We start from the raw sequence: 15,297 nt of genomic DNA on the forward strand, positions 1-15,297 counted from the left end.
CATTAAAATTGCGTTAGAAAAATTGTCTGACGAAGAGTTTTGTAAATATCTTAATTAAAAATCATGAAAGTCAAAAGACGGCTATTTATTATTTTTACTTATTAAATATTATTATAAATTCGATTACAAACTACGTTAAATGCCATCTAAATTTTAATTATTATTAACAAATTAACATTTTTCATTTCTGTTTAAAAAAAATTCAGAGTGAACTGTAAAATCGTATTGTACTTACTGTCCGAACAACCTTAAGTTACAAAAATTTCTTTGAAGAACCACTGTTGTATATGACATTCAATTTAAAGAAATTAATTAATTGAAGATTTCATTGATTTATACGAAATAAACGGACATCCGACATTTATTTACAAAAATCCTTGATTAATGCTTTGTAACAACAGGTTATTATTAATTCGGAAATAAAATTCAATTAAAACGTTTGATTTATTTATTTGAAAATAAATTAATGATTTATTATTTTTCGTAAAAATTAAAATTCATTTAATAAAGGTTTGGATACACGCACATTTTTTGTAATTATTTATAATTTATAATTCGATTATGTATTTCATTTTTGGTGTAATACTAAACAAAAAATTTTTTACTTTTAAAACTTTCAATGTTCAAAAAATTTGAAATTATGTTAAGTAGGGTTTTAAGTTACCAATTAGCTAACTGACTTGAGTAACGGCGTTTAATTTGATTAGGTCAAAATTATCGGTTAATAAAGTAAATATAGTTTTTATTTAATTTTTTGCTTAATAAGAGATAAACCTGATGTCGAATTGGCCATATTACCCATAAAAATGTAAAACTAGAGTTGATACCATGATCAAATTTGAAAGTTAAATTTAAATTGATTAAAAAACGAAGAAGCTATAAGCAATCAAAGATTGCATTCAAAGGTTGTCCATCTCCTTTTAGGAAAACAAAGTTTTATATGTAATTTCTATGATGACACCCACGTATGACGTCACCAGTGGGTCTCTTCTTGTTTGTTTAATTAGGAATTTTAAACGTTGATATCTTACCCACTTGTAAAGATTTTTAGAAACTATATTCTTTTTTTTATTCGTGAAGTGAGAATTATTTATCTGAAGTGATAAACAAAATTTAGTCCGATCTCCTATTAACGAGTACCTTCGAAAGCTGTGCGTAAAATATTTACACAATTTCATCTGTAAATCTTCAAATTAAATAAGTAAATTTTCTTCTCTACCAATACAAAACCTGTAGGATAAAATTTTTAATCGATTTATATAAACATCTATAACATCACTGAAGTTGTATAGAGGTCTAATGAAGCGATGTAAGATCTTCGGATCTAATGTTGCCATTTCTTAAGATATTGACATACTCATTCTCAGAATAAATGAGGAGCTGAAATAATTAGTGAAGCAACGCAAGGGATCTTTAGGGAGTGGTTGCCCTGCCGACCGCGCCCTTTAACCTAACTTAGCTAACATCACGATTAAAAAATACTCATTTTTTAATTTTTTGGTCTAGATAATTCTAAGCAAAAAATATTTTTTTCTTGTTGTTGAATTGTTTTGATTTTAAATAAGAAGCTTATTATTCAAACTAAAACACATTCTTAATGTTATCTTAATTACAATCGAAAGATTATATTAAATATTGTCAAACAGAACATTACCAAATCATTTGAGTTTAATTATTATTTATCACCAAAGGCGTATCGACGTTAATAATATATAAATAAATAATATAATTAATAACCATCGGTTTACAATGATATTCCGGGTATTTTTGAATGCATTTAAAATTATTAAATTTCTGATAAAAACTTATTGCTTTCACCACGAAAATTATCAATTTTTTGATACCTTTATGGTTTTAGGTATTATATTAGCGTTCCTTTTTTAGGTACACAGGCAAATTAACATAATACATGAATAGGGGATTGTAGGTCTTAATAAACAAGTGAAAACAAACAATTAACTGAGTTAATTGTTGAAACGCCCTGTATAGAATGTGTTGGATGTTGGTGCTTGCATTATTTTTTTATAAATTAGAAGAGTTTAAAAACCCAACACAGTTATGGCGGGCTTTATTTGGTTTTCTTTTCGAGAGTGTTTCACAAGACCACTAGTTGAACCTATCTGCAAATTTTCAACTCCCTAACCCCTTATAGTTTTGGAGAAAATGGACACAAAATTTTTGTTCTAATTTGCTTTAAACAAAAGTTGTTAATTTTTTTCTAAAGAACAATCTCTAACGATTTACTTTTTTCTCTCTCTAACGGATGAGTACGTAGAACATTAGAGATAGAACAGCCAGGACTAATTAGATGATTTTATGAACACCAATACCAAATTTTGTTTGTAGCATCAATATTTCTAAGCGTTACAAACTTGGGACTAAACTTAATATACCTTGATATATATTTCATATATATAGGGTGTAAAAATCGGAGAATAAATCTGATTTGCATGCAATTAAGAGCCTAATAGGCTTTAGTTGCGTGTTATTAATGAGTTATATTTTCATGCTCATTTCACGGATTTTTTTCTATACTTCCAATAAGGCCCGTCAGAATAGAAGCAAAAATTTTTGTGTTAGTTTGCAAAATTGTTACTTGTTTTCACTTTAAAACAGTGGTCTGATCTCTAAAAAGCATATTTACTACAGCTTGTTTAAAAACTGAACTGTTTCAATACAAATAGTCAAATTACCTAATTTAATTGTATAAATAAATTGCTGTTACAAATAACATAATAATGCCCTTATAACATATTATACAATATAAATATTATAATATTATCATCAATTCTATATAGCTAATAATTTAAATTATATGTTTTAAAAATATTATATTTAATATATATAATTCAGTAAAATAATTTTATACATACTAGGTATAATTATTTTAAAAAGTATTTCAAATATTATTTAACTAGTTCCTTGTCCCTAAAAATTTTAATAATTTTTTTTATTCAAGAAATAATGTATTCTTTAAATGATTTAAATTAAAAATTTACTACATTCTTAATACACAAATGTTGCATGCAAATGATTCCACAAATAAACATGTTTTATTACAGGGGGTTGTCTATGTAACCAATGGTGGATTTTGGCTTGATGTTGCCCTAGGCTCGGTTTGATATGCCACCCCTTCGGCCGCCATTTATTTGGTTTTCAAAAATTTTCGAAAGTCATTTTTCGAGAATTTTTCACAAGACCACTAGTTGAAGCTACTTACAAATTTTCAACTGCACATCTTTTATATTTTTGAAGACACCAAATTTGTATCCTAATTTGCTCCCTCACGGGTAAACAATGATATTTACGAAAAAATGTTCCAAACCAAAGTTGTTTATTTTTATTTAAAGAAAATTTATACTTTTGTTTAAAAATTAACGTAAATGTGTTCTCAAAATTATTCAATTCATCTTTTTTTTTTCAATAATCCATAGTATTTTTCGATAAAGACTAATATTGATAAAAGCCAATTGATATATTAAAAAATTAACATTGCGGCAAATTAAAAAGTAAATTCTATCATTAGATTATTCAATACATTTTATTGAAAAATTCCGATTGCTCCTGAACTGGCTCACCTTTGAAATTTTCGAAAATTTTGCCACCCCTAAAATTTTCTTGCCTTAGGCTCAGGCCTCACGGGCCTAAGCCTAAATCTAGCACTGTATCTAAGGGTAAAAGATATCTATCGTTTCATAAATTACTTGCACGGAACCATATTAATTTTTATGATGATCAAATAAATAGTTTAATATTGTTCAATAAATTGTTGATGTTGTCGCACAGAAGTGATTCAAGTTTTTTTTAATGCTTTGAAGTATTTTCTAAAATTTAAACACATTGATATAATTTATAAACGATCATTTAGTATTTATTGATAAGATCTATTTCATACATTTACCATATTTTCTAAATAGTACCACTACAAAGTTGCTGAACATTTAAATTTCTATAATAAATATACGAATTATGTTAATTTCACTTTTTATGCAAATTTTTATCAAATAAAAACAATAAAATTAATAATTAACAGTTTGAATGAAATTAATAAGTTTAATTTTGCAGATCAATGGCATATGTTGAATATCGGAGTACCATATGGGTCCAAACTATGAGTAGTTTTATTTATGAAACCGGTTGCCAAAATGGTAATTTTTGATGCATTTTATTTATAACAGCAAAAATATTTATAATAATTAATTAAGGTAGTACCAGCATGAAATCACTTTTCGACAGATTTGGCCGAATTTTTTTTCTCGGGTTTATAATAGCTTTATTTATGAATTCCTAAAATTTCATAAGTTTTGACCGTTTAGATCGCGAGATATTTAAAGACAAAGTTCGCGATTTTGAGGGTCATGTCCCATTTAAAGCATGTAAAATGTCCGGTCTCTCCAACTATTTTTTATGATATTATTATATATTGAAGAAAAAGTAGAAAAAAATGTTTATACAATAAAATTCTAAAAAAAAAATTTAGAAATTAATTTTCACTTTCGAGATATTAATTTTGACGTAAATTGATCGAAATTGGGACGTTGGCATAATTATTTCCCATTTTAAACGGTCAAAATTTCTGAAACTTTGGGAATTAATAGTAAGCATTATTAAATTCTTAAATTTAATTTTTCGTTAAATTCTGTCGAAAAAAAAATTGTACCATTGCTTTAACATAGAAACTGCAAATACCATGCTGGAACTACGTTAAGACGTTTCAATACCAAAATGATAGTGTTACCAAAAATTTGAAATTTTGATTGTAGAAATCAGTATTGAATACGTCTTCTATATAAATTTCAAATCGATTCTCTGTACGGTTAACGAGAAATTAATGATTAAAAACAACCAATGTTGGTTTTTAGTCAATAAGTGCTTTTAAAAATGTTACCATTTACATAAAAAAACTTTTATTCTTCAAGTTTTAAGCTTTATAATCATAACAAGAATCAGAAATTTCTCAGTCTCATTTTTTAATAATTTAAGTGAAACTGTACATAGAAATGTAAAACCGATATATACTTAGTCAAAAATAAACACAAAATTTAAACCATTGTAAGTTTTATTGCTATAACATTATATGTGATTCACAAATTACATATACCGTAATAGCTATAACACTTAGAATGGTAAAACACGTGTATTCTTTTGATAAAGAATAAAAATGGAAATGATAGCAAAAATTTTAAATTTAATTTATCAATTAATCACCTTTTTATACGTCTTTTGTGAAAAATTCATATCGATTCTCTGTACGATTTAGAAGAAATTAGCTATCAAAGTGAGTGTTTTTACCAAAAAAAGAATACATTTCTTGGAAAATGGACTAATTAGGTGATTTTATAAACACCTATACCAAAATTTTGTTCATAGCATTAATATTTTTAAGCGTTACAAACTTGGGACTTAACTTAGTATACCTTGGTATATTTCATATACATGGTATACAAATATGGTAAAATATCATTTATGTGGGAATTAAGAACAGGTACTACTTTGTGGTTACGTTTTTCATCATTTCAATTTTAAAATGTCATTATGATTTCATATCTAGGTTTTTTTTTATCATCAAAACTTTTACATGATTGTTGTGATAAAACATTGTAAATGGGTACCAGCTATTTCGTTTTGTTGATGAAAGAATTTAAATAAATAAAGTAAATTAAATTTTTGGTTTTAATATTTTAAAAATATTTTGTGTGGTAATAAATAAAATTATTATTATTTATTAAAATCACAAATTTTGAAATTGTTATTTTCATTTATAAATTTATTTTTATCATAATAAATAATAAATATTTTGCAATATTTATGCTATTTGCTGCAAACTTTTAAAAAGAAAACAATTATTAAAATCGATTAGAAAATGAAGAAATTTTAAACTCTTAAAGTTTGTATTTGAGTTTATAATATCTTGCAGGTTACCTACACTTAAGTAACTTAAAAAGAACGTTCCCAAAAAAAAAATGAGTGTATACAAATATTTGAGGCTGGATTCTATTAGAACTTGGGAAAATTTGACAGAAATTAAGAGAAAAAATTTTTGATATATACCGTAGATTTTGAAAGATTGATACCTAAAGATTTATAGAAAATCACTTATTAGTAAAAAATTTTGCGTGGGTATCACTATGTCAATATTGTAGAAATAGTAACATTAGCAATAATTTGGGCAAACAAGTCAATGCGTCAGGCCCATACTGGTTGGCGATACGCACAATACTTCTGGTGAATAACTCTATTCAATACTCTAATATTACTTATGCTAATAAAATACTATAGTAAGGGAAGGTGGTCTGAAATGATCCCCCTAAGAAAAAATGTAATTTATAGCCGAACTATTCGACATATTATGTACAAGGTCGAAATATTTTCTAGTTCTTTATTCAAATGTTACAATTTTGGTATGTAAATTTCTTTTGATCCGTTCAAATTTTTAGAACTATTCAATATTTCTCAAAAGAGATCCTTTTGACCGACCTTGTAAAGATAGTGAGTAAAATGATCCCATTGCATTTTTTATCAAACAGTTCACATAAAATATTAACTTTTCTATTACATTGCATCAACGATTAGTATGATAACAAAAATCACTGGTAAATTCATCTAAATCAACACATTCAAGATCCGTTACATGATGGGGAAACATTTTATCTATTATAATTTACACACAAAATAGGGATCATTTTAGCCTATATAAAAGGGATCATTATCAGTTTTAATAAATTCATTTAAATACCAGTCCTGTTCTGACCAGTTCTGTTCTACACCTAACTGACTGACAATCTTAACTGTTATTTATATGCAATATACAACCTGTATTACAATTTTCGGTTTTAGTAAATTCATTTTAGTACCACGTAAAACTTAACGGTTTCGATGGCATATATCTGATCCCTGTTCTATCGTTCGCTTGACTGACCGCCGTATGTGTGTGTACACAACTACTTTAACAAAACCTCAATTGATCAGCTTAGTAAATTCAACCAATTTTTTTTTTTGACCTGGCTCTTCCATTATAACATTTGAGGTGAATTTCCAAATACGCTACAAAATAAATATTTGGTGGAAGCGCTGTGAAGAATATATAATATATCTTACAAATCACTATTGAATCTAAATTATTTTATTTAGTTCAACAATTCAAGATATCTGAAATACCCTATATTCTTAAATCAAACAATAGAATAATAAAATTGACAAAAAATGAAAACACACAAAACCAAACCACCAATTGACAAATGTCAACAAAAACAAAAACACAAAACAAATGAGCAATTATTATTTGATTTGCAATTGATGCGACAAAATAATTTATTGGTGTAGCAACCAAAAACAATAGAACAACAGAAAACAAAAACAAAAATAATTGTAATAATTACGTATAGGTAAAAGTATTGTATTGGAACAAAACATATTTACCTTATATTATTATTATAATTTATTATTATAAGATAATTGTTATTTATTTGATAATATATTTAATAAATAAAAGCGTGCTTTTAATAAATATAGATTTTTTTATTTCATAATGCAAGGTGTTATAAAATTTTAATCCATCACTGAACAGTTAGTAATTATTATTAGACCGTAAAACCTTGTTCACACTATCACAACGTAGCAAAAAGTCGGGTGAAGAAAATATACGATCAAAATAAAGGTGTTTTCATCATGGTTTACCTCACTTAAGCTTTACGGTTTTCGAAATATTCTGTATTTTCTGAAATTATTGTAGCAATTTTCACATATATTTTATCAAAGCTTCTTCAAACCAAATTTAACTTGCAGTCTAATCATCGATTGAGTTTCTTGCCGTAAAATAATTACAAGTTTTAAACGATTATAACTGTTAACTACCAAATACCATCAACTATCCTATAGCTATAGCTGTGTACGTTTTGATGAAAAATGAACATTTTGCTGTAGAAATGGTCACTAAATCGTTTAATATTAACAAAAATGAATTTTTTTTTAACTAGAAATTTGTAGAAAATAATAAAATTTTTCTTTTCATAATAGGAATCTTTTAAAAACTGATGAACTTTTCAAACACTCGGTTGTAAAATATAAAAAACTTTGATTACAAAACAATTATAATTCTGTAATAACTTGCAAAATTCAATTTTAGATGAGTTGAATGAATGGAAAAATGGCGTAATTCAATATTATAAATACCTACCTTACCTTTAAATTACTTAATCAAGATTATTGGTACATTTATTCTTTGTAGATAATATCTATGAGACGAGATTATTAGTGCAGTTAGTGCAGTTAGTCTTGGTACATAAATGTCAACTTGGTACAAAAAAACACAAAGAGGGTTGAACTTGTAAGTTTGATCTATGGGAGTCGAGATTGCACGAATCTGCAAGCTCTTTTGCCCTTACGTTAACCCTGTGATAGTGTCCAGCCTATGACCATGCCTCTAATAGAGCCAAGTTAGTCCGGATCTGCGAGTTTTTGCCGTTTTCTTCAACCTGTGGTGACTTCAAAAGTAGTAACTGTTCAAGGTTCAAATTGTTAAAGTTCTTATTGAACAAGGTTCAAATTACCAAGGTACAACAACCAATTTATTTTGATATGGAACCGAGTATACGCGTAATTATTTGAAATTACGTCACCTAGAACTTTTATTTGAAAATTATTTTCATTTAACCCATGTTTTCAAGCTAGGTATGAAAATTGATTTTTGTCAGTGCCTTGAAAAACGTTCACATTCATAGCAGAATCGCGGAATCATTGAATTTTAAATTGCTTGATATTTTGGCGTTTGTCATTCGTACTAAAAAGATATAGACCTATGAAAACAAACATGATACATTCGTCAAGTGTTACTATTTACCTATCGATAATGTAGCTCACGGCGAGGTTACGTTTACAAATATATTCGAGGTCAAAAGTTAAAAAATCTTTTTTGTATACTTATATATAACTTTCTATCATATAAATGAAGGTCAATTTAGTGTAATTCAAAAATTTTAATATAATGTACAGAAAAGGTTCAATAAATTTTAATCGTTCGACAAATCATACCTATTGGTAGGGAGCTTAGTAGGTGGAGAGGATAGCTAAATCTACCTTAGCGCTGTTATCTTATAAAATTTGCAATAAATCATGCGCTCTATTTAAAAAATTCTTAAGTTTCAATTTTAATTTTTTTCATAGTAAATGTTAAATTAAAATTATTGAAAAATAACAATTAATTAAAATTGTTGCATTTCATATATATTTTTAAATGTAAATTAACATAAGTACTTATTCAAATTTGTTAGAAAATACTATTAAATTTTCAATGTAAAACATATATGCAATCCATAAACTTATACGCCTACCCATAAACATAGATCAAATTTTTAGAACTATTCAATATTTCTCAAAAGGGATCATTTTACTGGCCTTGTAAAAATAGGTGAGTAAAATCAACCCCCAGCATTTTTTACCAAACAGTTCACATAAAATATTAATTTTTATTTTACATTGCATCAACGATTAGTATAAAAACAAAAAAATCTAAATCAACACATTCAATACCCGTCATATAATGAGGGATCATTTTACTTATATTACACACAAAATAGGGATCATTTTACCTGGAACGACATATTTGAATATCGTCTTAAAAACTGATCTTAAAATTTATTAGACGCCTACCAAAATGTGAAAACTAACACACACACACAAAATTTACTTTGAAATATGTCTTACCATAGATCATAAGCAGATCATAAGCTTAAGTCTTTGATCTGTTAATTTGATCACGTGAAAGCCATCTATCGATAAGTATACCAGATGGCTTTAATGGTCCACTTGAAACAACGAGGAATTATTTTACCTTGAGGGATCATTATATAGCACTTTCCCTTACGTGAACCAGGGTAAAAATTTGTCAATTTATTTCCTTAAAATTGAATGTGACAGGTTATTGCCAAGATCATGCCTTAACCCGTAAAAGTTAAAAGCAAGAGCTTGGCCCTCTGTAGTTTGCACTTTGTTCCAAAATATACTTATACTAATATCTTACGCTAATATTTTCTTTGGTTGATAATTTTCCGCGAGCCTAGAAGCGAGAAGTCAAAAAGTCATTGTGTCAATTTTGATCAAATATTTTTCTTAAAAGTTATATGTAGAAAATTGTTCATAGATATATAAACATTTTTAATGTTAATGAGGGACATGGAAGTGAAGTTTACATAACCTGTAGGTACACAAAGAGACAATCATGAAGTACTTTCTATAATCAGCTTAAAACAATTGAAATTAACTATTTCAATGTCAATTAATGAATAAAATAAAAATAATAAATTTTTGTAGGTGGAATTTGTAATAATTTATGCTTATTATGTCAAGAAATAATAGGCGTTTTCTATATAATATATGACATGACAGGCTTGTCCTAGAAAATAAATTAATTGTTACATATATTAAAGATATTCACCGGAAATATGTGATTAGGAACTACACCCACAATTTTCGCTCTTGATATAAAACGATGATAAGAAAAATTAACCTTCCAATCAAATCTTTCACATAAACTGCAATAAAATGTCCTTTGCAAATGACTAAAATAGTAATAATTAATTAATTATAATTTGTTCAATGGAAAGAACAAGCAAAATTTTTGTTCTTATAACAAACTAGCAATAACACGCCCGCTCACTGGACGATCTCACTTATCCCCCCATGCATAAGAATCGAAATATATGTTACTTTTTATTATGAAACAATATTATTTTGCTTTGAATAACAAAATCATCCAGCAAAGCGAGCGGGTAACTGCTATTTTTATAAATTATAGCCTACGTATTATTCTGATGTATGAGCTATATTATTGTAAAGTTTTATTAAAATCTATTAAGTAGTTTTCGAAATCTTCCAGCAAAGCAGGCAGGTTACTGCTAGCGCGTAATGTTATATAGCTTAAAGCCTTCTTCGGTAAATGCACACTAAAAGAATTTATTAATTCGAACCAGTAGTTCCTGAGATTAGTGCGTTCGACCAAACACACAAACAAATTCTTCAGCTTTTATGTTAGTTAAGATAGAACTTCAGAGGGTTTTAAGGAAATATTTAACGTAAATTTATATTTCTTGCATTGATTTGAAATTTTCAAGCACTTTTTTTTAAATATCGAATTCAAAAAAGACGATTTTGTTATTAAAATGGATGGTGAATGTATTTATTGATAAATTCTAAAGTCTCTAAAATATATAAAATATTCTCTAATCTCAGGAAAAAATGGTTATGATATCTAATGAAGCAATTTTTTCTAAGTACGAACCAAAATCCAAATATTATATGACCACATAGTTTTTCTCAGCATCTGTTTCTGTCATCATTGTTTCCCATCGAATTGTTACTATTTGAAACTTTTAGCCAGCTAAGGATTTTCTTCATAGTAGTGAAGTATTAATAGTATTAATACTGCTTCTTCTTTGAATTTCGTAACGCATTCTTCAAAAAAACAATAATTAAAAAACAACACCCTTACATTAAAAAACATACGTAGGCATGTAGTTATACATATCTGTATATGTATTTGCCTATACACCACATTGGGATATATTATACAAATGAGTACATTTTCCAACTTTAATTTAGCTATAACATGAAATTCTGTCATTTTCATGACTTGTGACTATGGGAACTTTTCTTTAGAATGGCTTAAACTATCATTTCCCAAAAATTGAAAAAGTTTGACCGAAATTGCATCTAATTTATGTGAAGTCTAAATTTTTTTTCTAAAATTCCGCTATTTTGTCAAAAATTAAAGTTTTGTTCCTTAGATTAATTGTCTATAGGAGCAGTACCATATAAAATTTTTAAAATCGGACTACGGGATCTTAAAATTAAAGAATTGTCCTATATGAATACTTTTTTTATATTAATGTAAAATAAATTGTCTCTCTTTATATTTATGTAAAAAACTCCTTATAAGTAGCAGATCTGTGTGATTTTATAAGTTTCACTTATTCTACATATCATTCTACGTATGACATTTTTTAAATAAAAATGGTAACATTAATAATTAATAATTAGAGCATACTAAAAATATGTTTCATTTAAATATGATATTATTAATATTAAAGGTAATTAATTGTCATAAATATTCTATTATTTGTTATTGTTCGTATGTAATTTTAATGTCATGGTCAATGTAAATTTTTATTAAATGGCAAAAACGATTTTAATTAAATTGTTTGTGAATCTTTTAATCGAACCTTATAAACTCAATGTACAAAGATCAATATACCTTTTAATTAATTTTACATGACATTTTATTCATTCACTTTTATTTTAGCCATAATTGGAAAGTACCGGTTTCTCGTATATGTCACTTTCTTAAATTATAGTACCTATCTATAAATACAGAATAGGTATTACAAAGACTTAATAAAACGTGCCTTGGGTGAATGCCTGTCTTGTTATTTTTTGTTCTCATGAAGGAGGAAGTTAAAGTACATCCGTTTTCAGATTGCTTCTTTTCGTTGTTATTACATGACTACGATATTATAATTTTCAAGGAAAATTATTGCCCCGAATTCTTTCATTTTTTTCCTTCACAAGGATACTTTTGACTGCAACGTTCGTCAAATTCATTTTAAGCTTTGGTAAATACTGTAATCAAATATCAGCTTTAAATTCCGTAAATACAAACAAATTCCCAAAAAAACTTTGGAACATATAGTTTGATGAGTAATTTCAAATTAAATAATTGCTTTTAACTGAAATTTCTACGAAAAAATCCCAATTTTGAAAAAAAAAATAATTATAGGAAATTGTTGATGGACGTTAAAATCTTATAAAAATGTTTTATAAAAACTTTAGTATTTTTCACAGGATTGCAACAAAATGCAGTTAATGAGTTGTATGTGTTAGGGTAAAGTGTTTTATAATATACAGGGTAAAGTATTTTATCTTAGGGGTAGTGTCCATTTGACTAACTCGCAGTTTCTTGAAAAATATTGCTGTCTATAAGATAGCAATCACATGATGATAAAGTTTACTTACCAGAAGGTAAGTAACCGAGAGAATGGTTGTCCACTTTGTACTTTTGTTTTCAAGTAAAATAAAAACAAAAATTTTTGTGCATAAGGTGAACAATTTTACTCAGTATTGTGTTTTTTTGTTTTAAATAAATCACTTTTTGTTGGTGAATATATGTTGAGTAGATCAAGTTATAAAAGATGCACCACCATTTACCTTGGATCATTACAACGGGCACTGTCCCAACGAATATAGGTAGGTATGTGCTTAATTTTAGATAGATAGGCTGAACTTCTAACTTAGTTCTAGCAGAACTAAATTGTTCTAAGCACGCTGAATTACTGTAAATATTATTATACTTAATTTTGCTAATAAGTGATTCATACAAACATTAAATAAAGCTACCTGAAATCTGATTCATTTAATTTTTTGTACGAATGTACAAATTAAACGTTAAAATAAAACTTAATTAAACAAAATAAATTAAAAACATTTATACTATTAACTCCATTATTTTATCAGTTTTTATATTGTCCATAACTAATTTGTATAAACTTTCAACAAAAAGATAGATACATATTATAAGTTTTACACCATTTACGAATGCTTTAATATTTTTGGAAGCAGACTTAATAGATTTATTAATATCTTCGAATTCTTATAACTCGTCTAAAGCTGATCCGTTTTTCCTTGTTAGCATAGATATCTTAAATTTGGTGGAAGCGCAGAGAAGTACATTCAACATATCGATTCATAACAAAATTATATATAACATGCGCCTCCACCATAATTATACTTATTTCTGTATTAAAAACTATAAAATATTTGCATCAGATGTGGCGGAGATTTTCTACATTTTGTAAAATTCGTAATGGGATATTATGAGATGAGCACTTGAAATCTAGTTGTTTCAAGCTTTTGTATATAGTAATATATTGGGGACTCATCAAAAAAATTATTAAGTTAATATTTTTAAACGTACAAGGACACTAACAAAAAATAAAAAAGCGATTTTTTTTTCGTTTAAAATGCATAATTTTTACAGGCATGTACCTTTGTTATCATTGGTCATTTTGGGCTTTGCAAGGGCTTGGGGTAAATATGGGAGCTTGAAGATTCGTAACTTCAATATACACAAAAACTAAAACTAAATTTAATTTTTAATAATAATTATTATAAAATTTTGTTAACGATGATGCAGAAAAGATTATGGTACTCAAATCGATAAGGCACAAAATAAGTCCAGTAATCCTCATCGTATATACACCAATCCTATGTGCATACATGTAATATAATTTTTTTTTACAATCCTACTAATTCGACACTCTCTTTTAATAGTTCCAGATTAGTGAAACTCATTTGTGCCATCACATAGAATTCTACAATCCTCTTGCTGTCCTTTAACACCAGCATTATCCCTTAGCCGCTTAGCCCTTGGACAATAAAATGACCTTTGAATCTTGGCAACTCATTTAAGTCGCAGTTTAGCTAACTTAATTTAAATTTTTCAAGTTTCCACCCTTGTATTTTGAAAACGGATTGTTAAATCAGAAAACGTGAATTCACGTATCGGCTCATTTTTAGGGAAAATGGAAGTACAATATTTACTTTTTTTTTGACAAAGAAAAAGAATTGTTTCAAAAAATATGTAATTCGATTTAAAAAACCAAAGTTGGTCTCTGTTTGACCATAAAAACGTCCACGTATAAAAAAAAGTAAGTGTGTTCGTATTTTATGATTATCCAATCGGTTTTCCAAATACAAAGGTCTCCCGCACAACAGGCACAATGTTACTTATTATAACAAATAATTCTAATATAATCAATTTGAAGATGGTCTTATAGACCGAAACATGTCGCTGACTGACTGACTGACGAATCAACGCACAGCCTAAACCGCTGATCGTAGAGACCTAAAACTTTGATAATGTGTTCTTTGTATGACGTAGGCGTCCAATGAGAAAGAATTTTCCAAAATTCTACCTCTAAGGGGGTGAAATTGGAGATGAAAGTTTGTATGAAAATTCGTCATTTTTGAGTGCACTATTCAACCGATATTAAAAAATTCTTTGAACCATAAATAGTTGATTTATGCAAATAAACGACATTTTATTTCTTCAGTCACAAAATTTGATCTTTTAGGGATTTTAAATTCAGATTTATTAAATACTCTTATAAATAATTTTACTATATAAAAAAAAAAATATTTTGAATAGGTACTTACTGAACGATTTTTTGATGTTAGACAATTGTTGTGGATATCCATGACATAAAGCAACAATCAAAAACACAATATTTAATTTTAAAATCATTTTCA

At 27.1% G+C, this 15,297-nt stretch overlaps 1 protein-coding gene across 1 annotated transcript in view; it reads right to left on the reverse strand.

Annotated features, from left to right (window-relative positions):
• Window positions 1-15,297, reverse strand: part of LOC123298149 — a 76,065-nt gene extending 60,768 nt beyond the window's left edge. The window contains exon 1 of the mRNA XM_044880066.1: window positions 15,205-15,297. Coding sequence (XP_044736001.1) covers window positions 15,205-15,292 — 88 coding nt within the window. The 5' untranslated portion in view covers window positions 15,293-15,297. The remainder of the gene's footprint in view (window positions 1-15,204) is intronic.

The sequence above is a fragment of the Chrysoperla carnea genome, chromosome 4 (assembly GCF_905475395.1).
Source record: "Chrysoperla carnea chromosome 4, inChrCarn1.1, whole genome shotgun sequence".
NCBI lineage: Eukaryota > Metazoa > Arthropoda > Insecta > Neuroptera > Chrysopidae > Chrysoperla > Chrysoperla carnea.